Source organism: Hyaena hyaena, unplaced genomic scaffold (genome assembly GCF_003009895.1).
Source record: "Hyaena hyaena isolate Hyena2069 unplaced genomic scaffold, ASM300989v1 scaffold_1166, whole genome shotgun sequence".
NCBI classification, from domain to species: Eukaryota; Metazoa; Chordata; class Mammalia; order Carnivora; family Hyaenidae; genus Hyaena; species Hyaena hyaena.
The window spans coordinates 116,396-133,968 of NW_024081797.1; the positions used below are offsets into that span (position 1 = coordinate 116,396).

Genomic DNA, 17,573 nt, shown 5'->3' on the forward strand with positions numbered 1-17,573 from the left:
GTTCCTCTTCCTAGAGACAACCAGTCTTACTCATTTTGTTTAAATCTTTTGATTTTATAATAAAAGTATATACATTTTTGCCTGATTTACTGGACCAATTTAGTATTACCAGAATTTTTGGTTGATTTTTTATTTTACTTTATGGCTTTGTGTGCCCACTAGTTCAAAAATACATAGGACTTAGACCTTACTAAAATAAACTTGATGTTTGAGATAAATTCAACCCATTTAGATACAAAAAGCAGAAACAAAAATAACCCAGTTTTTTCTGTCACTACTCAAAATTGGCAGGACTCTAGTCTTTTGAGACTGCTGCCTGGCTTCTGTTACCCCCAAGGTCTTTTCATTTTTTTCTCCATTTTTTGTTTTTGATTTCACGTAATACTGTACTAAATACAAATCAAGTGAAGAAGGAAGTGGTTTTAACCTAATCTGAAATTTATATAATATAAATTTTTATAGTATACAATTATACAATTACTGCTGATTTCATTTATTTTACATTTGGTAGGTTATTGTCACATCATATTTCAGAAGGTATATGGAATCTATTTTAGAGAGCACCTGGGTGGCTCACTCAGTTCAGTGTCCAACTTTAGCTCACGTCATGGTCTTACAGCTCATGGGTTCAAACCCTACGTTGGGCTCTGTGCTCATAGCTCACAATCTGCTTCAGATTCTGTGTTTCCCTCATTCTCTCTTCCCCTCCTCTGCTTGTACTCTGTCTCTCTCTCTCTTTCTCTCTCAAAAATAAGTGAACATTTAAAAAAAATTTAATTAAAAAAAGATGAAGATGTGATTTAAGAAACAAATATTGAACTCAGTCTTTTCAGTATTAACTGAAATGGGTATTATTCAACATTTTAAATAATCCAACAAATTCAGTCTTTGAAAATATGCTCTAATGTGTTTATTTCCCTTCCCTTAGGAAGTATTTAAAGAAAGAATTGGTTATACCCATTTGTTTGAGGTTTTAAAATCCCTGGGTCAGCCACCACTGGAACTACTTAAAGAGCTTATGAATATGGTGAGTTTTTTAGATGTGTTAAACAAGTTCCATTTACTCCATATGCAAGATGGTTACTAACCTTTTGTCTTTTATATTGCTTTATAGGCTGTAGAGGGTGACCACACTTCAGTTGGGATTTTGGGCATTAGTAATGTCCAGCCTCTCTTGCTTCTTATCCAGTGGCTTCCAGAGCTAGAATCCCATGATCTGCAAATCTTCATTTCTGATTGGCTGAAAAGAATTTGTTGTATTAATAGGCAGAGTCGAACTACTTGTGTCAATGCAAACATGGGAATTCACATCATTGAAACCCTTGGTTCCCATTCTTCCCTCCATCGAACTTGTGCTGAGAACTTGATTGCACTTCATGGTTCCTTGGGGAGTCAGTCAGTGAGCTCAGAAGAAATACGTCAGCTGCTAAGATTGCTGAGAGTGGATGAATCTGAGTCTATTCACCCTTATACTACTCCTGTGACTCGAGCAATTCTGACAATGGCCCGAAAACAAAGTCTAGAGAGCGCACTGCAGTATTTTAACTTGTCACATAGTATGGCAGGAATCTCTGTGCCTTCCATACAGAAATGGCCAGGGTCTGCCTTTTCTTTCAATGCTTGGTTTTGCTTAGATCAGGATCAGTTGACTCTTGGCAATGCTAACAAAGGAGGAAAAAGAAAACAATTGTACAGGTACTGGTACAAGTTATGGAATATTAAATGAATACTGTCATAATAATATATGCTGTAATTCTCAAGCAGGAAAAAGCTTTTCAAGCATCTAGTTTTTAAACGTACAACAGTTTATTTGAAGCCTCTTTATCCTTAGGGTGTACACAGTTTAATTATAAGTGTTTATTGCTTTCATGATATTGGTTACATATCTCAAATATTTTGGTAGTTATTCATTTAGTTTGGAAACAAAGTTCTTTCTTAAAAGTATTGTAAAAGCGGGGAAAAAAAGAGTAATAAATTTGAAAATGAATGGTGATCTCTGTTCCATTGAAGGTACACTATATTTATATAAAGGATCGCAAAACGTATTTACGTACATCCAAACTTAGTTACTTCAGTAACTAATAATTTTTATTATGACTTGTGATTTTTAAGACCTTTATTCATGCTTTCTGAATCCTATTTGAAAGAATTTTGGAGATTTGAAAATTTATCATTTTAGTCTTATTTGATAATGGAATTCTACTTTTCTGTTTACCTTTTATAATTTATTAAACCTTTAAGCCCAAAAAAGATTTAAGAATTACCTTTGAAGTAAGGTTGGACTGATATGTGGCAATAGAATGTAAGCCAAGCATTATTGATAAAGATATTCATGAATATGTTATGGTTTTGTGTTTCAGTGATGATAAAACCGAACAACTGACTTCAAAAGTCCTGATGAAATATGTTTTTGTTAGCTTTTTTACAGGAAGTGGCATGGGTTTTGAAGCTTTTATTACCCATTCAGGTATGCTAGTTGTTGCAGTGTGCACAAAAAGAGAATATGCTGCAGTTATGCTTCCTGACCACAGTTTCTGTGATTCCCTCTGGGTAAGGTTTTAGGATATCACATTTAACTTTTTGGTCCTTTCCTTTAAAATCACATGTTTGGTGATTGTACATCAGGAATTATCTCCTTTTTGAGAGTTGATTAATTTTCACTTCAGAATTCTGCTTATGTTGAAATTTATCTATAAGGAAGTTAACACCATTATCATCCTCATTAAAATTCAGCAGTCATAAGCTTTCTCCTAAAAAATTAAGAGTAAATACTACCATTTCTTTCAAGTTTTCTAGAATCAGATTTGGTTTTGGAACTCAATTTAAAATGAGAACATAAATTATTAAAAGCAATACGTCTCTCTGTAGCTTTTCTTAAAGTTTTATACTTTATAAAATGCTTCTTATTAGGAAAATTGATTCTAAAGAATACTCAGACTTGGAAAATACAGAAAAGATACTATGTTACAGTTGTATCTACATTTTCTAGAACAGAAAAAATTGTCATTCGCTTTAAGAACAGAATTTTAACAAGCATTTAATTATGCTTAATCTCAATGTTCTACTGTTCACACAAACTAGTTAATAGAGTAATACTCTGAAAGCATTTGTCATTCCAAAGATTTAATGTAATTTTAGTCTTTAAATGTATGCTTTACTTTACTAGCACAACATAACCATTGTTCACATGCCTGGAAAAAGACCCTTTGGTCAGAGCTTTGTCTTTATCTATGACAACGGACAGCAGAAGGTCTCCGCCCCTCTCAGATTTCCTGCCATGAATGAAGTAAGCACATCTTACATACTTGTTATGGGACCCATTGATTGAGAACTCTTGAAAATTTTCAGTGAAATATATAGAAGGTTCTGTTTATTTTAAATATGTGCCCCTAGATTTCTAAATGTTTTCTATATTCTAAGGTATAGAAAGTTAATATTTAATACTGTTAGCCTATCATTATTAGATGAAGTTAGACAACACGTAATAAAGAAAAACATCTCAAAAAGCAAATGTAATAAAAAACTTGGTGGTGGGGGAAGGCTTATAATAGGAAAGCCAAAGAAATTGAATAGATCAGAGCAAAGGATCATATAATAAAGCCCTCCGTGGGGCATCTGGGTGGCACAGTCAATTAAGTGTCCCATTCTCGAGACTCTTGATTTTGGCTCAGATCATGGTCTCATGGTTTGTGTGGTTGAGCCTGGCAAGTGTGGAGCCTGCTTGGGATTCTAACTTTCCTTCTCTCTGCCCCTCCCCTGCTCATGTGTTCTCTCTCTCCCTCCCTACCCCTCTCTCCCTCTCCCTCTCTCAAAATAAATAAATAAAGCTTAAAAAATTAAAAATAAAATCTTTAGAAAAATACAGTAAATAAAGCCCTCCAAGTGTACAAAATACTTAGAGACTACTATGATGGTCTCTCTTCCATGTTTACTGAATTTGAAACAGTAATGAAGAAACTTTAAGCTTTTACATTGTAGTCAAATATAAGATGAAATTTTTTGAAATGATTCTTAAAGAATATTATTGTAAAAGTTCTTTGAGAATTTTTAGATAATTTTGAAAGAGCCTTTATTGAAGGTAATAAAATCTGTTATTTCCCAGGTGCTTCTAGGATTCTAGTCATTTCTTATTGATGTTCATCCTGATGCTCATTTCAAGATAACTTATAATTAGTATTATTATATTAATGTGTAGTTCTGTTTATAAATTTTAAGGGAGAAAAGTAGTTTCCTCTATTTCAGAATATAGTAAAGTTGTTAAAGTCTTAAAAATACTTCTTAAAAATTTCAAAATTTATAGAAGGATAGAATGTGAGTTATAAAAGTAACACACCCAAATCCCATAGGCCAAGAGTAAACATCTATAATTGGCTTGTTTCCTATACAGGTACACGCACACATTATGATCCAATAAAATTAAAACTTCCAATTTATTTTCCATCTATTTGTTTTCTTAATTTTTTGTGCGGTTTTATTTTGTCTCAAGATAGAGGTATAATTAAAATGGTGTAATTTATTTTGTTTGTTTCTTAATTTTTAGCCTTTTATTTCCTGCTGCATTGGTTCAGCTGGGCAAAGAACCACCACTCCTCCACCATCACAAATCCCAGATCCACCTTTTTCTTCCCCCATTATCCCTCATCGGACATCATTTGGTGGAATTCTGTCTTCAGCTTCCTGGGGAGGAACACTTGAAAAATCAAAATTGATTACCAAATTGATATCAGCTGGCACTCAAGATAGTGAATGGGGATGTCCCACATCTCTGGAGGGTCAGCTAGGGTCTGTTATCATCTTTTATGAAGCACTACAGCCTCCTCAGGTGAAGGCATTATATTTAGCAGGTGAGCATGTACAATCATACTATTTAAACTTAAATAGTTTTTTTTGTTGCCTGCATATATTTTTGAAGAATATATTTTATCTGAAGAGGGTATTTGTAATTGTAATTGAAGCTGAAAGGGAAGAAAAATCTCACTACATTCCATGCCCCCCCACTCAGTTTGATTGGGATATTATTGACATGTAACATATGTAAGTTTAAGATGTACAGTGTAATGATTTGATACATGTGTATATTACAAAATGATTACCACAAGGTTAGTTAGCACTTCCATCTCACATAATTACAGTGTTTTACATGTATGTTAATATTTAAGATCAACTCTCAATAACTTTTTGGCATATAATATAGTTATTTATAGGATACCATACTTTTTTTGGTAGGCATAAATAAAGCAAACCTTTGGAAAATATTGCAAATATCCTCCATAATAATGCCTGTATTAGTATGTTAGGAGTGCAATAACCAGATACCACAGACTTGGGTGCTTAAACACTGTTTCCTCACAATTCTGGAAGTTAGAATTCCAAGATCAAGTTTCCATTAGTCTTGGTTTCTGTTGAGGACTCTTCCAGGCTTGTAGATGGCTGCCTTCTCATGTCCTCACATGACATCTTCCCTTTGTATGTGTACAAAGACAAAGATACCTCTGTTGTCCATTCCTCTTCTTAGAAGGGACTCTTATAGCATCGTTTAACCTTAGTTACCTCTTTAAAGGCTCTATGTTTACAAGAAATTATATGGCTGACTCTAAAATCATGTGATCCTTGTACAAAAACTTGTCATTTTATCATTTATATATTAATATGCCTGAAGAAATCACAAGGACAGAAGAATTAGAGGACTGTGATTAAGATTACAAACTATGTTTGTTTTGGCTTTTTCTTTTGACTGTAATTTTAAAGATACACACTGATTGTTATTGGATCATACCTATTTTCAAAATTATATCTGTATTCTAATAAGATGTTCAGGAGGTAAACTTCTAAGTATTCATGTATATTAACTGGAAAAGAGCTATTACATGTAAAACTGTCTTTTTTAGATTACAAAAGGAGTTATGAGATGAGTGGACTGCTCAGACTTTGAAAGTTTATATTAGAACTTTATCATTACTTTAAAATTCACCAAAATATTAGAAAATGATAATAAATTCCAAGTTAATAGTAAGTCACTTATTATAGTCAGTACACCTTATATAGTTTGGATTTTATTTTTACAATGTTCCCCACTTATAATTCTTATGAATAGGAATTATTTGTTCCATAGTCTTATAATGATTGTTTTAAATGGCTGCATCACATTCTGTTGAATCTGTATTACATGATTTACCTAGGTTGTTTATAGTTTTGAATTTGATACAAACTTAAAATATTAAATAGGATGAATTATTATAGTTTTAGTATTTTACCTTATTTGATTGAGTTTACTTATGATAAATTCCCAGGATAAATAGTCAAAGTGTGTGAATTTTTTTTTGTCTCTCAATACATGTTGCCTAATCATTTTCCAAAAGGAGTATACCAATTCACAGTGCTTACCAGAAAAACTTAAGTATACCAATTTTACCACAGGCCTATTAAGATGGACTGGTCAGGGGGCACTTGGGTGGCACAGTCAGTTAGGCATTGGACTTTCGCTCACGTCATGATCTGACAGTTCATGAGTTTGAGCCCCATACTGTTCTCTGTGCAGTGCTTACTTGGGATTCTCTCTCTCCCTCTTTCTCTTGCCCCTTCCATGGTCTGTCTCACTCAAAATAAATAATAAACTTAAAAAAAAAAAAGAAGATGGAATAGTCAGTACTGTTCCCTCCTTTTTGATGTAAGATGGAAGCATGTTTTAATTTGCATTGCTTTGATTTTTTTAGTAAATCATATTCATTTACTATTCAATTTCTATAATATCTTTTCGCGTTGTTGGTTGTTTTGCTATTTTGTCTTCTAAATTTAAATTACTTAACAAATAAATTAATAAATAAATTTTGTTATGTTTGATATTAGGTTTTTAATGCCATATACAATTTCCTTTCTGTAGTAGAGATTAAACAACCCCAAACTTTTCTAGTTTTAGACAAATTGAAGGTGATACCAAATAAAGTTCATTTTGGTAGTATGTTTTAACTATATTGAGTAGCTTGAAACTGCTTAATCTTAATCTTAATTATTTATTTATTTAACAAGCTTTCTTTAATAAAAGGAAAAATAGAAAAAACAACCAAATATCATGTACTATATTATATGTGTCATTATTCTTGTTATTCAACTGTTAAAATTGATGGCAGTGTTGTATATATACTAATTTTAAGAATTCATATTATGTTAGAATAGTCAGAGAATGATTTCCCAAAAAACAAAAGAAAACAAACCAAAGAATTCATATTGTTAAATAATTGTTTAATTATTATTATTATGTTTTAAAATTTACTTCCAGGTTAGCATATATGCAATAATGATTTCAGGAGTAAAATCCAGTGATTCATCCCCTACGTGTAACAAACACCCAGTGCTCATCCCAACAAGTGTCTCCTTAATGTCCTTGCCCAGTTAGTCCATCCCGCTACCCACAACCCCTCAAACAACCTTGAGTTTGTTCTCTGTATTGAAGTGTCTCTTATGTTTTGTCCACCTCCTTGTTTTTATATTATTTTTGCTTCCCTTCCCTCATGTTTGTCTTGTTTTGTACCTTATATTCCTCATATGAGTGAGGTCATATGATATTTGTCTTTCTCTGACTGATTAATTCTGCTCTAGTTCCAACCATGTTGTTGCTTATGACAAGATTTCATTCTTTTTGGTTGCTGAATAATATTCCATTGTGTATATATACCACGTCTTCTTTATCTGTTCACCTATTGATGGACACTTGGGCTCTTTCCATACTTTGGCTGCTGTTGATAGTTCTGCTATAAACATCGGGGTGCATGTTCCCTTTTGAAACAACACACTTGTATCCTTTGGATAAATACCTAGTCATGCAATTGTTGGGTCATAGGGTAGTTCTATTTTTAATTTTTTTTGAGGAGCCTCCGTACTGTTTTCCAGAGTGGCTGCACCAGTTTGCATTCCCATCCACAGTGCAAAAAGATTCCTTTTTCTCTACATCCTCACCAACATCTCTTGTTGCCTGAGTTGTTAATTTTAGCCATTCTGACTGGTGTGAGGTGATACCTCATTGTGGTTTTGATTTATATTTCCCTTCTGATGAGTGAGGTTGAGCATTTTTTCATGGGTATGTTAGCCATCTGGATGTCTTTAGAAAAGTGCCTATTCCTGTCTTCTGCCCATTTCTTCACTGGATTATTTTTTTTAGGTGTTGAGTTTGATAAGTTCTTTAAAGATTTTGGATACAAACCCTTTATCTGATATGCCATTAAGATATCTTCTCCCAGGCAAACCATGAGAGACTCTTGAATGCTGACAAAAACTGAGGACTGATGGATGTGGGGGGGAGGGGGGTGATGGGCATGGAGGAGGACACTTGTGGGGATGAGCACTGAGTGTTATGTGGAAACTAATTTCACAATAAACTATTTGTAAAAAAAAAAAAAAAAAAAAAAAAGATATCTTCTCCCATTCTGTAGGTTGCTTTTTAGTTTTGCTGATTGCTTCCTTCGCTGTGCAGAAGCTTTTCCTCTTCACAGTAGTTCATTTTTGCTTTTGTTTCCCTTGCCTCCGGAGCTGTGTTGAGTAAGAAGTTGCTGCAGGCAAGGTCAAAGAGGTTTTTGCCTGCTTGATGGCTTCCTGTCTTAAAATTAGGCCTTTCATCCATTTTGAGTTTATTTTTGTGTATGGTATAACAAAGTAGTTAGGTTCATTCTTCTGTATATCACTGTCCAGTTTTCCCAATACTATTTGTTGAAGAGACTGTCTTTATTCCATTGGATATTCTTCCCTGTTTTGTCAAAGATTAGTTGGCTATATGTTTGTGGGTCCATTTCTAGGTTCTCTGTTCTGTTCCATTGACCTGTGTGTCTGTTTTGTGTCAGTACCTTACTGTCTTGATAACAGCTTTGTAATACATCTTGATGTCTGGAATTGTGATGCCTCCAGCTTTGGCTATTTGGGGTATTTTCTGGCTCCATACACATTTTAGGATTATTTGTTCTAGCTCTGTAAAGAATGCTGGAATTATTCTGATGAGTATTGCTTTGAATATGTAGATTGCTTTGGGTAGTATAGACATTTTAACAATATTTGTACTTCTAATCCATAAACATGGATTATTTTTCCAGTTTTTTTTGTGTCTTCTTCCGTTTCTGTCATAAGCTTTGTATAATTTTCTTTTTTTTTTAATGTGTTTTTTTTTATTTATTTCTAGGAGAGAGAGAGAGAGCGCGACAGCGTGAGCAGGGGAGGGTCAGAGAGAGAGGGAGTCACAGACTGAAACAGGCTCCAGGCTCTGATCTGGCAGTCAGCACAGAGCCCAACGCGGGGCTCGAACCTACAAACCGCGAGATCATGACCTAAGCGAAAGTTGGACGCTTAACCGACTAAGCCACCCAGGAGCCCCTGTATAATTTTCAGTGTATAGATTTTTTTTACCTTTTTGATTAGGTTTATATGGGTTTTGGTGAAATTGTAAGTGGGATTGATTCCTTGATTTTCCTTTCTGCTCCTTCCTTATTGGTGTATAGAAATGCAGGTGATTTCTATGCATTGATTTTATATCCTGTGACTTTGCTAAATTTATTAATCAGGTCTAGCAGTTTCTTGGTGGAATCTTTTGGGTTTTCCTTATAGAGTATCATGTTATCTGCAAAGAGTGAAAGTTTGACTTCTTCCTTGCCAGTTTGTATGCTTTTTATTCCTTTGTGTTGTCTGATTGCTGATGCTAGAATTTCCAATACTATGTTGAATAACTGTGGTGAGAGTGGACATCCTTGTCATGTTCCTGACCTTAGGTGAAAAGCTTTCAGTTTTTCCCCATTGAAGATGATATTAGCAGTGGGTCTTTCATGTAAGGTTTTTAGGATCTTGAGTTATAATCCTTCTATCCCTACTTTCTTGAGGGTTTTTATCAAGAAGGGATGCTGTATATTGTCAGATGCTTTCTCTGTGTCTGTTGAGAAGATCATGTAGTTGTTATCCTTTCTTTTATTAATATCCTGTATCACATTGATTGATTTGTGGATATTGAACCAGCCTCTCAGGTATAAATCCTACTTGGTCATGGTCAATAATTCCTTTAATGTATTGTCGGATCCAGTTGGCTACTATTTTGTTGAGAATTTTTGCATCCATGTTTATCAGGGAAATTGGTCTATAATTCTCCTTTTTAGTGAGGTCTTTGTCTGGTTTTGAGATCAAGGTAATGCTGGCCTCATAGAATGAGTTTGGAAGTTTTCCTTCCATTTCTACTTTCTGATATAGCTTCAAAAGAACAGGAGTTAACTCTTCTTTAAATGTTTGGTAAAATACCCTTGGAAAGCCATCTGGCTCTGGACCTTTGTTTTTTGGGAGGTTTTTGATTACCTATTCAATTTCTTTACTGGTTATCACTCTTTTCAAATTCTCTATTTCTTCCTGTTTCAGTTTTGGTAGTTTATATGTTTCTAGGAATTTGCCATTTCTTTTAGATTGCCCAATTTGTTGGCATATCATTACTCATAATATTCTCTTATTATTGTTTGTATTTCTGCAGTATTGGTTGTGATCTCTCCTCTTTCATTTTTTATTTTATTAATTTGGGACTTTTCCTTTTTCTTTTTGATCAGACTGGCTAGGGGTTAATCAGTTTTGTTAATTCTTTCAAAGAACCAGCTCCTGGTTTCACTGATCTCTTCTATTGTTTCTGCTCTAATCTTAATTATTTCCCATCCTCTGCTGGTTTGGGGTGGTTTTTTCTTTTTTTGCTGTTTTTTTGTTTTGCTTTGTTTTTTTACTAGCTCTTTGAGGTGTAAGGTTAGGTTTTGTATCTGAGACCTTTCTTCCTTCTTAAGGAAGGTCTATATTGCTATATACTTCCCTCTTCTGACCACCTTTCCTACATCCCAGAGGTTTTGGGCTATGGTGTTATCATTTTCATTGGCTTCCATGTACTTTTCAATTTCTTCTTTAATTTCTTAGATAACCCATTCATTCTTTAGTATTCTTTAATTTCCAAATTTTCATTGCCTTTCCAAATTATTCCTTGTGGTTGATTTCAAGTTTCATAGTGTTGTTGTCTGAAAATATGTATGGTATGATCTCCATCTTTTTGAACTTGTACAGGGAGGAACTTGTAGAGGGAGGAACAGCTTAATTTTAAGTTTTATTTTGATTACACAGAAGCAAGGAGGCCAGAAATTTCAGTGGTGTTTATGTATGTGTGTGTAAATAATTTTCAGGTCCAAACTGTTTAAGCCCTTGGAAATTTCAAGAGTCTGACATGGCTGACCTGTCTGGTAACATCCTTCTTCACTATACTGCAAAGGTGAGAGTGAATGCATGGACTGTATCTACTATAACTTTGCTGTTACAAAAAAAAAATTCCTTTCTTGTTCCTTCTGTCGTTTCAATGGATAATTGAGAAGGATGATCTTGAATTACCATTAAAAATTACTGATATTCAAGGGAAGAGGAGAAGCAGTAAAAATTAAGGTGCAACTCTCAACTAGGATTCAAATGTTATGATTATGTCTTCCTAGTAGTATGAGTGGGAATCATGGTAGTGGGAATTTATACTAATGAATTGACTTCAGTAAATGAAACTGTTTAAACTTATCCCAGTTTTTTGGAAGGAGAAATTAAACAGAATTATGGTTAACATTTTTTGTTTACTTTTTTAAATGTAATACTAACAAGAAAACAAACCAGAAAAATGAAATGTTTACTTCAGAAGGAGAAAAAAAAAAAACTACATATATGCATAGCATACATAGTCCTTTTTCCTTCAAAGACCTACCTAGTGAAAATAATTGAGGTCCATAGAATCTGAGGGAAAGAACTGAGGGGAAGAAAAGGGAAAGTGGCACAAACAGTATCAGTTGCCTTCATTATACTAAATGTTACATTGACCCAGAAAATGCTTTTGTTTGTGAGATTATACACTATGAAATTTTTTTTCTAGTTTAGCCAGCTAGTACATAGTCATAACTTATTATTCTAATACTTACTTGTGATATCTGACCTAATAAAATTTACCTATCATTTGTATTTCCCCTGAATTTTTATTTTGAATAATTTCAAGGTTAGAGAGCAGTTGAAAGAATGGTAAGGTGAAATCATGTATTCTCTACTCTCCACCTGAATTCACCAATTATTAACATTTTGCCACACCTCTTGACATCTGTTGCCAGTCTTTCGTGAAAGACTGCAGTGATAACATTGACATAGTTATTATCAATGCAGCTATGTGTTTATATAATCATTAACCTACCTAGGAAAATTATCAATAATTTATGTACTGTATAGCACATTCAAATTTTCACAACTTTCTCAAATATTTTGTTTAGCCTTTTAAAAAACTTAAGTCTGGATCAAGGTTCATGCCTTGCATTGGTTATAAAGTCTTTTAGGCCCCTTTTTTAGTGTTTGCCTTTTATAACACTAAATTTTTTCCAAAGATATGTTTGTTTACTGAACTAGACTTTATTTTCTTGGCAGTGGCTATATCATATACTACTTATTTTCACTTTAACTGTCTATCACTTACAATCTGTCACTATCTATCTGTCACTTTATTATAAATAGATAGGAAACATTGTATTTAATCTCACTAATATATATGGCATGTTCTAGATATGTGGTGGCTAACTTGAGTCTTTTTGGCATTAGGTTTGTCATATTCTCTTTTCAGATTTCAACTTGATAACATTAGGTTGAATTTTACTGAATTTTGCTAATTTTTACTAAAATTTGCTAATTTTTACTAATTCCAATAGTAAAAATCCTCTAATAAGAAAATAGATATTGCTGTTTTTCCTCAAGAGACTCAGTATGACAAATATATCAATAAAACAGTTTTTTGGAGGAATATTTTTTGAAAATGGTGATATATCATGATAAAAGGGTTCTGTGGTTAACAGAATTTGGGGAAATGCTGTATTCTGTGTATCCATTTTGGAGATTGATTATATACTTGAAAAATCTTAAAAAAAAAAACTAGTTTACTTTTGTTTTATCCTACTCTTTCACCAGTTATTTGAGCATAGAACACATTCTGTTTTTTACTCTTACTTATTTAACAAATGCTGGTTTGAGAAAAGCTATTTATGAGGAATTTTTAAGAGTCAACAGTTTTTCATTTTTGTAGTCATTTGTAGGAGTTGTTGAATCATCCATTGTTTATAATTTTTTGAGTGTCTTCTCCATGCCAAGAATTGTGCTGAACTTTTAGATACAGAGATGAAAAGAAGTAAGGGCCTGGCTTTAAGAAACTTATAAACTAAACTGAAGTAAATATGTAAAAAGAATGAGTACAATGTAATTTTATGAGTATTTTTCTTTTTAGCTACCATTTATTGGGCATTTACCTAATATTAAGCACTACACTAAAAGTCTTATATGTATTATTTCACTTAATCTTCATAAAAACTCTAAGAGGTATATGGTATTACCTGTGTCTTTTACAAGCTCTAGTTTCCTGAGGCTCAGTAAAAATAAGCAACTTGTCTACCCTCATAAATCTAGTGAGTGGTAGTGCTGGAGTTAGAACTCAGCTTGTTCAATGCATATCCTTAACCACTATACAACATTTCCGTGTTGGAATTATGTACAAAATACAGTGAGAATATAAAGGTGTGAGTGTTTAGTTCTTTCAGGAGGCTAGAAGATAATAGATAAGATGGTTTGATTTATGTTTTAAAAGGCAGGGTTGAGAAGGGATGTGCCAGGCATAGTAAGCGGCACCTACAAAGGCATAGACTATAAAAGTGGGATCTACATATAATTTGGGTTTAGGGTACTAAGCAAGCAGGAAGAGGAGACGTCAGGAAATGAAATTAGAGGGCAAGGAGAGGCCAGATGATAGCAAACCTCCAGTGATAGGCAATGGATAGGATTTTAAGCAGAAGAACAAAATATGATAAGATTTTCATTTTAGAAAAAGGTCTCAAGCTGCACTGTTAAAGTTGGATTGGAGGGATAGGAGATGAGAGGCAGTCATGCTATTAGAAGATGTATTGTATGAGGACAGATCCTAGATACACAGTACCCAAACTAAAAGTAGTAATGGGAGAAGACATTTCTGTCTTTGAGACTAATATAGTCAATTTCCATTTGTTTTATTAAAACATTTTTTTCTCAGTTGCCTTAAGAGGAAAGCAACTGATGCATCATTTATGCTAAAATTTGTAGTAGTTTTTTTTTTGTTTGAGTGGTGATTGATTTCAGGCATGCTTCATTATCTGCAAAGTCACAGATTGAATGTGAAGTTATATGCTTTATAATCCTTCAAGGAGGTTAACAAATACATTTAACAGTTTCTAGAATTGGAGACTAGACTTGTAATATGAATATATACAGAATAGTCAATAACATGAAGGAAAAGTATCTTATGTCTGTGATTGGAATTTTATATCATGGTATGTTTTTCTGTTTTGTGACTTTTTAAAGTTTATTTATTAATTTTTTTGATAGAGATGGGGAACGGACAGAGAGAGAGGAAGGAAGGGAGAGAAAATCCCAAGCAGGCTCTGCACCATCAGCACGGAGCCCAGTGCAGGGCTTGAGCCCACAAACTGTGAGATCATGACCTGAGCTGAAGTCAGATGCTTAACCAGCTGAGCCACTGATGTGCCCCTGTTTTGTGATTTCTATATCTCATGTTTTAATCACATATTTTATGTGTACCAATGAAATTATGCCTAGGGAATTTCTCATGGGAATAAAACACTGAATTTGTTAAAGAGCCTAAATATGGGGCACCTAAGTGGCTCAGTCGGTTAAGCATCCAACTCTTGATTTCAGCTCAGGTCATGATCTCACGATTCTTGGGATCGAGTCCCACTTGCCTCTCTCTCTGCCCCTACCCTGCTCGCTCACTCTCAAAATAAATAAATCAATTAAAAATATATAAAGAGCCAAAAATCTGTTTGCATAAATTGGTTTAAAAGTTTAATTTTTTTTAACTTTATAGGATTAAAAAATTATGTGTTAAACCTTTTTTTAATGTTTACTTTTGAGAGAGGAAGAGAGAGTTCAAGTATGGAAGGGCCAAAGAGAGGGAGACACAGAATTGGAAATGGGCTCCAGCATAGAGCCTGACACAGGGCTCAAACTCTTGAAGCTCGAGATAATGACCTTAGCCCAAGTCAGACACTTTTACCTGCCTGAGCCACCCAGGCATCCACCCCGCCAAACTTTTTTGTTGAAGTATAGTTGACATACAGTGTAACATTAGTTTCAGGTGTACAACATGGTGATTTGAGAAGTCTGTATATTATGCTATGATCACCACAAGTGTAGTTACCATCTGTCACCATACAGCACTATTACAATAGCACTGACTGTATTTCCTGTGCTGTACCTTTCATTCCCGTGACTTACTCATTTCATAACTGGAAGTCTGGATCCCCCACTCCCTTTCACTGATTTTGCCCATCACTTCCCACCTTATTCCTTTCCCCTCCCCTCCCATCCCCTCTGGCCACCATCAATTTGTATTTAAAAGAGAAAAAATTGTAAACTCGTGATTGGTTAGTAAGTTGTTGCTATAGCTCTTCTATCAGGTGACAAGCAGAAGTGACCTGCTTTTGATGAGTAAGTGCTTTAGAATCTAGTCCCTGATTCTTTTAAGAGGCAATGAGAATAGTAGTACTAAACTTCATGTTGTAAACATTTTATCATTGACTACACTATATACTTTTTAAATTACGGTGAAATGTTTCATATATAGTTAAGATTACATTTTTATCCTCATCGTGTTTAGCTGTTTGCTATATCTTACTTTATTCTTAGGCCTGCAAAAATTCAATCTGTCTTGATTTATCTACTAATTGTTTGCATGGAAGATTAACAGGAAACAAAGCAGTGAACTGGGACATTAAGGTAAGTTAATGATAAGCAACGTATTATATAAGTTTACAAATACTTTTAAAGAGTTTTATTTTTAAAAAAATTTTTTTAGCATTTATTCACTTTTTTTTTTTTAATATTTTTATTTATTTCTAGGAGAGAGAGAGAGAGAGACAGCGTGAGCAGGGGAGGGTCAGAGAGAGAAGGAGATACAGACTCTGAAATAGGCTCCAGGCTCTGAGCTGGCAGTCAGCACAGAGCCCGACGCGGGGCTCGAACCCACGAACTGTGAGATCATGACCTAAGCGAAAGTCAGACGCTTAACCGACTAAGCCACCCAGGCGCCCCAGCATTTATTCATTTCTGAGACAGAGAGAGCATGAGTTGGGGAGGGGCAGAGAGAGAGGGAGACATAGAGTCTGAAGCACATAGCCTGATGCGGGGCTTGAACTCATGGATATCACATGAGTATGAGTATGAGTATGAGTATCACATACTTCTGTCCACAGTCTCCTGTCTATTAGCTTTTAACACACTTAGATCTTTCCTCCCTGAGACTAAAGATAAGTGAATTTTCCTCTTCTGCACATTGCCCTCTGGAGCTGTCATATCTTGTCTGCCTTCTGGATGTACCTCATATACATGACAGTTGGACATAGTATTTTTGGTTCTATCTAGAGGCCTCTGCTTATTTTCCAAAACTGAATTAACTGTTGTCTTGAATATACTTGTAATAGTTTATCATTTCACTTATTGTAGTGAATAGTAATATGCTTGATAATTTAGAGCTTGTATCTCTGGTGGTCCTCAAGAACTTTGAAAAGAGATACCACTGCTTTTTTCACCAGTGTCTGGTACAGGGATATGCAGTAACATTTTGACTGAGTGATTAAATTAATAAAGGTTATTTAGATTACTGTGAAAGTCAAGTCATAGATACCCTGTTTCTAAAAGATCTTAAATATAAACTATAGTTTAAGTAAAATGAAAAGAAATATAAAAGATATCATAAGGAGACTTGCTGATAAATCAGCAAAAAAATCCCTTTTATCTTGTCCTCAGTTAACACCAGTCAAATATGCTTACTGTTTCAATGGAACAGACATCTTTGGGATAATTCTGCCTGTGTAAAAATGAATCCATCAGTTAATGTTAGTCTCATATTCATGTGGTATAAAGCATTTTTCTCTTTGACTTTGAGATAAGACCACTTAATCATATCTGTTAAAATAGCAAGGTCTATGATGTTTACCCTTTCATAAGTTAACTTTTATTGTCACTTGTAAAATTGGTTTTACAAGGCTAGTTCTTATATATTACTTATATAGAGAAAGCTGAGAATCAGTGCCATACATTATACTTGAAATCAAAGTAATTTTTGGTGCCTTGGAGTTACAGCTATGGGGAAATCATATGGGATCAGAATTAATAAGAAAACGATCATTGTATTTTTATACTGCAGCAAAATCAAGCACAGAAAAAGTGACATGACAACAGGAAAAATAATACTTGCCATCCAAAAAGCTAATTTGCTTACTATACGTAGCTTTTAAAATTCAGAATGAAAGGGGTGACTGGGTAGCTCAGTTGGTTGAGCCTCCAACCCAAGTCATGATCTCGTGGTTCGTGAGTTCAAGCCTTGCATCGAGCTCACTGCTGTCAGCACAGGGCTTGCTTCAGATCCTCTGTCCACCTTTCTCTCTGCCCTTCCCCTGCTTGCGTGTGTGTATACGCGCATTCTGTCTCTCTCTCTCTCTCTTTCAAGGTTAAAATATTTTTTTAAGTATAAAAAA

At 34.2% G+C, this 17,573-nt stretch overlaps 1 protein-coding gene across 8 annotated transcripts in view; it reads left to right on the forward strand.

The window, feature by feature from the left end:
- NBEAL1 (neurobeachin like 1) overlaps positions 1–17,573 on the forward strand; it is a 182,524-nt gene that overhangs the window by 67,923 nt on the left and 97,028 nt on the right. For all 8 annotated transcript variants that reach the window (XM_039222592.1, XM_039222591.1, XM_039222589.1 and 5 more), the window contains 7 exons: positions 929–1,027; positions 1,115–1,695; positions 2,418–2,550; positions 3,167–3,286; positions 4,541–4,844; positions 11,172–11,257; positions 15,724–15,813. In XM_039222592.1, the coding sequence (XP_039078523.1) occupies positions 929–1,027; positions 1,115–1,695; positions 2,418–2,550; positions 3,167–3,286; positions 4,541–4,844; positions 11,172–11,257; positions 15,724–15,813 (1,413 nt within the window). The remainder of the gene's footprint in view (positions 1–928; positions 1,028–1,114; positions 1,696–2,417; positions 2,551–3,166; positions 3,287–4,540; positions 4,845–11,171; positions 11,258–15,723; positions 15,814–17,573) is intronic.